The sequence below is a fragment of the Dreissena polymorpha genome, chromosome 4, assembly GCF_020536995.1.
Source record: "Dreissena polymorpha isolate Duluth1 chromosome 4, UMN_Dpol_1.0, whole genome shotgun sequence".
NCBI classification, from domain to species: domain Eukaryota; kingdom Metazoa; phylum Mollusca; class Bivalvia; order Myida; family Dreissenidae; genus Dreissena; species Dreissena polymorpha.
In genome coordinates, this window is record NC_068358.1 from 54,860,360 (window position 1) to 54,871,183 (window position 10,824).

Genomic DNA, 10,824 nt, shown 5'->3' on the forward strand with positions numbered 1-10,824 from the left:
AAAATATTGATATCTAAAGTTGAATTTAAATTGTGAAACTACACTTCCTCCAATTATTCAAACAACCATCAACATAATCGTGGTATGTTTTTTTAGAAAACTACTAAAAGTTGTTTTGGTGCGAAACAGGCACATTGAAGAAGATGTTGGTCTCTGCTCAGTTTTACAGTTTAAAACATTGCTTATTACCATAATGTGCGAGTTTATGGACGATATAGCGAAATTTACGTAGAGTCAACAAGCGCTCAATACGGAGTTGGTTTAGCTTCATTTTTCGTCACAGTCTTTGAACTAATTAATTGAAAATGTAATTAAAATTCATAAACGTTGACTCATGTCTATTTGGAAATCTACACGGCTGGATGATCATTCGGTACTTTTTATTGATTAACTTTGGTGTACATTTTTCTTAATACTTTCGATTTCGGACGAAATCTTTATAACCAAGTCAACGAAGTTTTAATTAAGCTATTTAACAACGCACTGCTAGACATATTAAAGTCGACGATTGCCTTTTAAGGTAAGCCTTGCAACCTGATACTAACTACGTTAACTGAATATTGATCAATTCAGATAAACACAACGACAACTGTTTACGACAAAGGCTATTAGAAACTACAAGATCCTTGTGTGTTTACCATACGAAATTTATGACTAGTGATTTAAACGATCAATTGTAAGAGCGTTAAGAACATAGGTTGTCGACTTTGGTCCGAAATTTTCAATTCGAACACGGAAGTAGTTTATTACATGAATGGAAATACAAGCTTTGTGACAGTGTACGTGTTTACGATTGCTTTTTGCATGGATGTGATTAGATGACGTTAACGGTAGACACTGAAATATTTTGGTTCACGTTCTAAACTTATTCAGGAGACGAATCATACAAAAATAAAATATTAACCAAACACTATATAGGACCATACAATTATAATGAATACATAGTACGCACAATCGATTTGGAGATTTTTAACATAAAATACGTTATTTACTAGACTTTGAAGTGTAACATATTTTCTGCGTTATTTGTTTTTTTATAATACCAAAAAATGCATGATACATGTAAATATAAAATAACGGATAATATTTACTCCACTAGCTTTTTTTTCTAAAAATATTTGTAATCTTCAATAATATTAGGCTATTTATCCTACATGGACAACAAGGTAATGGAGGAGTCAAAAATATACCTGATCGAAATCGTCTTCGATAATGCCATAAAAGGGGTGACCTCGTCCAAGATGAAGGGCGATGCGAAGAAGGCTCTAAAATATTGGAAATCATTCTTGAAATATATCACGGTAAACAATTAATGTATCTTTTTTTCGACGTTTACACATAAACACACATGTTCATTTTACATAGTTTATTTGAAAAGTAAGAATAATCTTGTACATACGTATGTAATTTTGTGTATAATTGTAATGGCTTGATTGATGAAAGGTAATACAGTTTCAAAAAGGCTTTATTTAAAGCTAGAGAATCATTATATTTATACCATGGGCTGATATTTCTGTTTCGATCATTTAAGAACAAAAATAAATATAGCGCTTGTGTGTAACACATTATATTATTGTTAATTTATAAAGGAGCTAGAGACAAATAATATAAGTCCCAACGACGAGAAGAAGCGAATGACAAAGGACAATCTTGAGGAAGAACATGGGTAAATGCAATTAGAATGTTATGAGTCATACGAGTTTTCATATTTTATTTAGTCCAAGAGAACATTTGACTACCAAGCATTTTATATTATATTTGGCAGCCATCACATAACAAAAAAAGCAAATATTATACTAAAACGGGATTTGGTATATATACGATAGCTTCATTTGAATTGCATTAAAGATGCATGCAGTAACAATAAATGGATGGGTAAATTTATATCTATCCTCTGAAACAGTGAATATGTTTGCTATACACAACTATGTTATAATAATATGATTTTTAACATGTATTCTAATACGAATACTTAAATTATCACTCATATATATAAAACGCCAAAAGTTTGTAAAATTAACTGGCAATTTTTCTGAAGTAGTTGTTTTATATAAAAGCCAAGTAATGACATTTACAATTTCAAAAACCTTGAAATGAAAACACAACGTTGAACATGCATCTGAATGATCCTTTCAAATAATGACGGAAACATTGCTGCAGTAAACTGATCAAGTACGCTTTATATCAATATGTATTTGAAAGTTTATGTATGTCTTTTTCAAAATTATAGAAAGTTAGACGGACAACAACAACAACAGCATACTGACAAAAGCCAAAAGACGGACGATGATGAAACAAATGAAGGCACAAAAGCAGGGTATTATGTTAAAAAAAATACAAGATGAAGTAATTTGTACAAAAGCTTGGTGGTTTTTTAAACTATTGCAAAATTTATTAGTTAAAAAGTTTTATTTAATAATGTATAACGCATACGTGATATACAACAAAATCCCAATAAATATCATAGAACACGACAAATAATCATGGCGTACTTGTCGGTCAATCATAAGTTATGAAACCATTTACCTGGTCTATTTTGTTATGTAAGAAATCTTCTAATAAGTCTTCTAATACATATGCACAATATGTATATTGCAATTATTAAAGGAACTTTATATATTTGCTATACACACACATACACCTAAATATTAAAAACACACACACACCACTGCAAGATAAGTTATAAAATATTTTGTATAGTTTAATATTCTTAGCTATGTGTTTATTTATCTTATGATCAAGAACTCCAAATCGGAGCTACAACTTGGGAAGGGATAATTGCAATCTCAAATTGGAAAACGAATCAATGAAACGACAAAGGTATTTTGAGCATTTATTTAACATAATACCTATATAGTTAAACATGTTATGAACAAATGAACATAATACATTTAACGTTAATGTGATTTTACTATCATTAGCGATAAATATATCATCTTGCGCAGCTTTCCATAAAAATGTCAAATTCTCTATTATGCAGTACTTCGTTAGCATTTCGAACATAGAACTCACCAGTTTATCTTATGAACATAAACTTGCTGCTTATTATGGAGTCGATTGCTTGGTTTTTACGCTAATATTTCTCTGCTCATTTCTATTCATAACCATAGACCCGAAACTCCTAATTTGATGAAGAAATTGCGTAAAGAAAATGACAAGCTAAAAGAAGACGTGGAAACATATAAACTCAGCATTTCAGAACTAGAAACAAGGTACTGTAGTAACACGAGCAACCCACTTCGATGGAAACTTATTCGTTGAAATCTATCAGATAATTATTAATACATATCATGTTTAGCGTTTGAAAAAGTGTAAGAATTTGTATAAGAGGGTGACAAAACACTCATATTATTGGAGATACATTTTGACCTCAGTTTGTTAGATTGTATGACCTAAATGTTCAAGAAATATCATACATGCACTCAATTAAGATTATTACTTGATACAACTTATCAGCTATGTGTGCAAACATTGGTAAAACAATTGGCTTTCTTTTAAAATATATGCATAAACATATGAATTTTGATGAAATTAAATTTATTCAACCTTTATAACACAGGTTAAGTTCCATACTAGGTTCTCAATTGACTGCAGGTAACCCGAACATAGCCGACTTGAGCGACCCATATCGTCCCACACTGTTGGTAATGTTATATTTCACTAATTTATTGTGCATTTTCAATATGCGTTGAAAAAAACACGATTTACAATATACATGTATTAGAAATATTAAAATGTAGTTAGATTTAAGTTTCTAAAATATTTTTATTAAAAAATCGAAATATCATAAATCTGCAATCATTCTTTATACTTTGTAATTTCCTTTCAAATAATGTTAGTTATATTTAATATAATGGTATGAAGGGAAATGACTCATAGAAGGAAATAAAATACCTCACAAGTAACTAAGTTGAACAATGAAATAAGCGTTTATAAAACTGAAAAATTTGAATCAATTAAATAAACACATCTTTGCCTCGGTAAACTATATAACAATCTAATAACTAATATTAATTATTCAATATGATCTTAGGGCGAGCAGTTTCGAAGCCTGTATGACAACGAACTGACTGACCTTCTGGCGTATATGGAGAAACATGATCTGAAGGAACCAGAGAGCATTGCAATTATGTGTGATATAATACAGGTATCTAAGAGAATTAATGTGACATTGTGCTAATTACTGTTTAAGTCAGTCTGTTTTTTTTATGCAGTGTTGTTCTATGATTATATTATTCCTAATATTGTCATTATGTCATCAAATCGTTTCAACATAAATAGTTACAGTTTTATTTGTGAAAATTTTTCTCAGTATCATGTGACTCATAACAATCTACAACAACCAACACATAATAATGTATAGCAAATGTTTGTTTTGTAGAATATTGATGAATTCTGTTTGAAAGCTAACAACCAACAAGTCAGAAAACTGTTTGAGATGGTTGTTGACGAAGTAAGAAATCCAGAAGTAAAACAGCAACGAAATATGACTTGCGTGAAATATGTATGTCACACACTTTTGTAAACTATGGATATATAGTTTCATTGAGGCCATTTCAATAATGACAAAAAGTTTATTGCAAGTTTCGTCTTTTAAATTACAGATTTTCCAGTTTTTTACCAATGATACGCAGAATGTTTATGTAATATTTTATGTCAGGATTAATAATGTCAATATAAACAAAGAATGTTTCAGCTCACATGCTTAAGCGGCATGGTAAGTAACGATAAATTATGTACTTATAATAACTAACACAGAATAAAAAACACGTTATAATAATTTCTTGTAGACTGCCCAAAACTCAGTGGAACTAAACGCATTGCAAGAGAAGACTGTCGAGAGATTCGTTCTGGACTTACACAAGGCACTCTCCAGTGTGTCTTGTGTATCGCTTAACCAGGTACTAACCGCCTGTACATGTTTACCTTATAAAAATATTTCATATGCATTGTAATTTGTAAGCGAAACACATTTTTATGAAATTAATTTTAATAAAAAAGTGCATATTTTGTTCTTTGAAGTATCTCGTCTAGAAAGCAAACAAACATACAGTATAAACTACGTTAGACTAAAACTTACATAATGTGATTTAACCATACGTAACAATAATAACATTTATATTTACGTTAGGGAATACCTTTAGTCATGTTTATCATTTTAAGGTGTTCGATATAAAATGAAGTTTTGTTTTCTCAAACAAACACTAATTCTTCTTTGTAGATTTTCGACACTTATTTTATGAAAGAATTTCGAACGAAACATGGGCAGCTGACAGACCAATGCAAAGAGCTTAATGAATTTGTTTCGAAAGCCATCCAGCTATTGTGGATGATGAAAGGACATCTTCCTCCCGTGGTTTTAAAGTGGTGTCAGCCCGATGAACCATTTGACAAAGTGTATTTTTCTTTCTACACAAGTACAGGCGAGAAAGTCTCGCAGTGTATTTGGCCAGCAGTCCTCTTACATAAAGATGGGCCATTGATAGCTCGCGGTATCGCACAGGGAAAGTGAATGATATCATGAAGCCTGGAAGTAAAAGACACCCTATTCGTGTGCATGCATATGTTTTTATTTTTACGTTACCCGTATACTCAAACACTTATATATTCTGTATAACTATATTGTCATAGTACAAGTTATTAAATACAATTTTCATTCCGTTGTTTATGTTCGTTTAATTATCTCCCAAACGGAATATAAAAATCATTATGTACACGAAACAATGTGTGAATCCCCTTTGGATGTTACAATTATTGTTGAATTAATAAGTTAATTTATGACCAATATTTATGTGATGAAGATCTGAACCGATATTTATGTTTTAGAACGGAAGTTAAATTAATGTTGTTTATAGAATTTTATCATTACGTAACCGCATAAACGCGTAATCCACTAGTTAAATTTGAAAGGAAACCAGTTTGAATTTTCATCTTGAAGAACTTGTCAGTTATTTCATACTTTAAAGTGTGAACTGTGTAGTTCTTTATTGAAATTTAAAAATTGTTATTAAAATGAAACTATTTAGTTCGCCGTTGCGTAATGAATAAGATTTCCGCCTAACGATCGGGGGGTCACGGGTTCGATCCCCCACTCGGGGAGCGTTCTCCCCCAAAGGCACTAATTAGTGGTTAAGTACTACATAAATTAAGTACTAAGTACTACTATAGCCCAGGAAACGGACCCGAGAGCGTTTCTATAAGCCTGAGGCTTTTGATGCAATCGAGCTAAAATAAATAGGTTTAAACTAAAATGAAACTATTCAATGGTGTAGGTGTTTGTATTGTTTTCAAACTCGCATTGTATGCTTTTGAATTTTTAATTTTAGAGTTTGCAACTCAAAATATTGTTAAATTAAACTATTCATATGATTTAACAACTTGACATATTAATATTGACGCTATCAATTTTTAAATAGAATTCATATTTTCAATCGTCAAAAGTTCAATGACATGTGAAAGCAAATCCCAATCTCGTGTTCCGCGCTGATCGGTCTTTCCACAGAGTCGTTTACTGATAGTGAATGTTATAAATCGATTCTGGTCAGTAATATTATTAAAGGAATCGTTTACAAATTGAAGAAAATACGACTTTTGAAATATTTTCACAAATCCCCAATACAAACAGTTTATGCACTGTTGCAAAATACAACAAAGAGAGAATATATACTGAAAATATATGTTTGTATCAGCATTCACAAGTGTCATATACACGCTAAACGTCGGAATTCCTTCACATTTGTGTCGAAGCTTTTATACACTTAATTATTCATTCTGCAACAAAACGGGATGGCCGTGTTAAAAAAGTTCTTAAATCCTTAGCCCTTTTCATCCGGACGACCCCGGCCCGAACATTTGTTTAATATCCTCCGTACTCCTATTACCGGTATACCCGAATTACCGGCGATGTTTGTAAATACGCTACTACGTCACAGCACGCGCATTTTCATTAACAACTTCCGTCGTAGACTGTTTACTATTTTTGCCGGTAGCTGTCAAAACGAAAAATCCTCTAAATAATGTCTATTCTTCGGGTAAGTAGGTACTAAAACACGAATGCCCGTGTATTTTCTTGTTATTTACACACACAATCTGGTTGATCATTCAGTTTTCTCATGAAAACTATCGTTTTGAAAAGTCCGTCTGCAAATGTTTACAAAGTAGACAACAGGTGCGCGTTTACATATCTCCTCTTTGCATTACTGAGCGAAACTTCTCAATTGTCATGTAGACAAAGAAAGAGCGGGAAAATCACTGGTCAAGCCGGACTGAACAATATCATAAAGTGGACAATGATAATCACATGCTTGACTGACTTCAACTCTTAGACTGGCCACATGATCACTGCTTAATAAGTAAACCATGTAAACACCATGAGTTACAGGGAAATAATAACATTAAAACAGAACAAATGGACAGAATACTTGAAATGAATGTTTAAACCCTGTTACATCATTTATATTAAATGTCATTTATTGATTGAAAATTGATCACAACATGTTTCATACTTTGATATATTGTTTTTATAGTCAACCGTACGGAAGTTTAGTTCAGTAAACTGTGATTTTCTGAAAATGTGTTTTGTCTGAGTGAAAACTATGTCATCACCGGTAAAAGAAGTAAACAGTAGAAACCAAAATGGCGGACAGTGAGCTACTTCTATGATGGATTAAAATGAGTTTTCGTTAACATATGTGGTAGGTTTCGTGTTAACTTGAGGAAAAAAGAATGATTTTGATAATTATATGAAGTTTTTTTTACGAAAGTTTCATTTAATATTATTTATTCACAAATGAATGCTTACGTCACCGGTAATACGGGTGCCCAGGATATATAAACGTAAGCATTAGATAACAAAACAAAGGTAAGTATTTAATAAAAAATTAAACCACGCAAATCTTCTGCGCACCTGTCCCTTTAACCAAAGTGAAAACGAGGAAGTAGATAATGTATTAATATCGACGTGGACAATTTTTCAATGGGAATATAATATAGCACTTTTGTGTTAGACATTATATTATAGTTAATTTATAAAGGAGCTAGAGACACATAATAGAAGTCCCAACGACGAGAAGACGCGTATGACAAAGGAAAATCGTGGGGAAGAATATGGGTAAATGAAATTATCAGGTTATGAATCATGCGAGTTTTCGTATTTTATATAGTCCACGAGTACCATTTACAAACAAACAGTTTCTGTTATATTTGGCAACCATCACATAGCAAATCAAAGTACTGACAGTACTGGTGTGACGATGCCTTTGAAAGGATGGATATAAAAGCATCAAGTTAAGTTTATCTACATCACCACAATGCCCACAATTGTGTATGTTGGTACGAAAAAAAAATTTGGTACAAAAATTTTGCGAAAAAAAAAATGGGTATGAAAACAAATTTGGGTACGAAAAAATATTTGGGAACCAAAAAATTGGGACCGAAATTTTTTTGGGTACGAACAAAAAATTGGGGATGAAAAAAAAAATTGGGTACGAAAAAAAAATTGGGTACGAAAAAAAAAATTGGGTACGAAATATTTTAGGTACGGAAAAAAAATTGGGGAAACGGGAAAGTAGTACCTGTGGGGAACTTGACCCACACTCGCACATTTTCGGCCCTTTCCGTCAAACATCAGATAAGTTCCTCGAAGGCAATAGTATGAATACACATTTCGGAAGCGGTAATGCGGTCCTACCTACGCGCGTCAAAATGTAAGCGAAATATGTACACAAGTCTGTCAGGAATGATTGAATTAACGAAGAAAATCGTATATTGATGTAAGTTTTTTGAAGAAATGTGCAGAAAATATATTAAACAAGAGCTGTGTTTGTGAAACACAATGTCCCCTGCTGAGCAGCTTTGAACCCATATATTTTACCTTTGACCTTGAAGGATGACCTTGACCTTTCACCACTCAAAATGTGCAGCTCCATGACATACACATGCATGCCGAATATGGAGTTGCTATCTTCAATATTGCAAAAGTTGACCTTTGACCTTGAAGGATGACCTTGACCTTTCACCAATCAATGTGTGCAGCTCTATGAGATACGCATGCACGCCAATATTGAAAAAGTTATGGCCAATGTTAAAGTTTTGGGACAGACAGACAGACAGACGCTTTATATTTGACATTTGACCTTGAAGGATGACCTTCACCTTTCACAACTGAAAATGTGCAGCTCAATGAGATGCACATGTATGCCAAATATAAAGTTGCTATGTTCAATATTAAAAAAGTTATGGCCATTAAAGTTTTCGGACGGACGGACAGACTGACACACTTACTGACTGACTGACAGTTCAACTGATATAGGCCACCCTACCGGGAGCATAAACAGCAATGGCGATATTTTTCTCAGCCACATAATTGTTAATAGTTTGATATCACAAAATGAAAGTGAAAGTAGAACTGTAAAAAATGACAACCTGTCAACGTGTTGTTTTTGCTGGCACGAGAGGGCGATTACACTCAATGTGTTAACATTTTGACCATAGGCTTTGTCAATGACCTTTATAGTATGGGTAGCTTTGATATTATTTATTGCTATCATGTAACTGCATGATTGTGTATATGTTTACAATACACAAAGCATAAATAATGATATAAATATACTGATTGAGCTTATAATAATCTGAGAACTATAGCCAGGTCAATTAAGGACTTAAAATACAATTTTGTGTCCTGATTTCATGAAGGAATTACCATGCATGTCCTAGATTTCAAATTCAAGGCCCTGGTGTGACACATTGGTAGCATTACCGTTAAACTGTTACCAGGCTTATGAAATTAGTTTTTATTGTACTATCTAAGGAAATCTAAATCAGGCACTGATTTTTCTTGTTTTAATACAGTCATAGAACAGTTGTGGCCTCTGGGTAATGACCAATTTTTGCTTACTTGTCACACCCTTAAAACTTCCACACCTCTATAATAGCAAATCTGGATTTAGGCGATCTTCAATGGTACATTTAAACTTTAGCTCTGTTACAAGAGTGCTGGTAAAGTCCAGTCACATATTTAAATCTAGGCCATGTCAAAATCAAAGTGTCAAAGACAAATGAAAGATGCGTTCATTAATTATTGTCCAGTTGTTTACTACTGCTGTAAGTTTTTATAAAATATGACTGATGAACATCATGTGAGAGAAAATTCACATTATCATTGTATATCAGGTTTAGCAACTTTTTAGATTACAAAGTATGCTAGTTTTCAATGTCGCTTCTGGGGATCGAACCCGTAGGGCTTTTAGGAAGATTCTGAAATTTTCGATCCCTCGATAGCAACCAAACCAAAAATTAAGTCAACTATTGCCGACTCGGTTTTTTGAGTCGGTTCATGACGGATAATGGAACTTGATTGGTCATTGTCGGCTCTGGTACTACTTACATGTACCCCGGGTACTCTTAAGTATATTTACATGTACCCTGGGTACTCTAAGTATACTTACATGTACCCCAGGTACGGTAAATAAACGTAATTGTACTTGGTCCATATTATACTGTACCCGAGTTGTATTCGCGCCCAAAATCCGATGTCGTAAAACGCGCAACCGATTATCTTAAACACACTTCTCTTCAAAAAACACTGCATCAACATGCTTTTTGAGTATGTGTTCCGATAATATAAAGGCCATTCTTCAGAAAATTGACATAAATGTGTAAATATAATTATTACAAAAAAATAGTCGACAACGACTGATTTAGGGTTAAATTTCCCGGGTACATTTTAGTATATTTACCGTACCCGGGATACATGTAAGTATACTTAAGAGTACCCGGGGTACATGTACGTAGTACCCGAGCCGACAATGAACAATCGAGCGATAC

General features: G+C 32.8%; 1 protein-coding gene across 5 annotated transcripts; it reads left to right on the top strand.

The window, feature by feature from the left end:
• Nucleotides 1–144: 144 nt before the first annotated feature.
• LOC127878028 (uncharacterized) lies at nt 145–5,662 on the top strand. 5 transcript variants are annotated; one of them, XM_052424420.1, is made up of 11 exons: nt 145–520; nt 1,167–1,301; nt 1,590–1,666; nt 2,231–2,317; nt 2,743–2,820; nt 3,111–3,212; nt 3,560–3,644; nt 4,034–4,147; nt 4,382–4,504; nt 4,791–4,901; nt 5,222–5,662. In XM_052424420.1, the coding sequence occupies exons 2-11, from the start codon at nt 1,170–1,172 to the stop codon at nt 5,510–5,512; spliced, it is 1,200 nt and encodes a 399-aa protein (XP_052280380.1). In that variant the 5' UTR covers nt 145–520; nt 1,167–1,169; the 3' UTR covers nt 5,513–5,662. The 5 variants fall into 5 exon arrangements, with proteins under 5 accessions (XP_052280380.1, XP_052280376.1, XP_052280377.1 ...); XM_052424416.1 differs by lacking the exon at nt 145–520 and adding an exon at nt 639–830 and having other exon boundaries at nt 1,141–1,301; XM_052424417.1 differs by lacking the exon at nt 145–520 and adding an exon at nt 639–779 and having other exon boundaries at nt 1,141–1,301.
• Nucleotides 5,663–10,824: the final 5,162 nt, after the last annotated feature.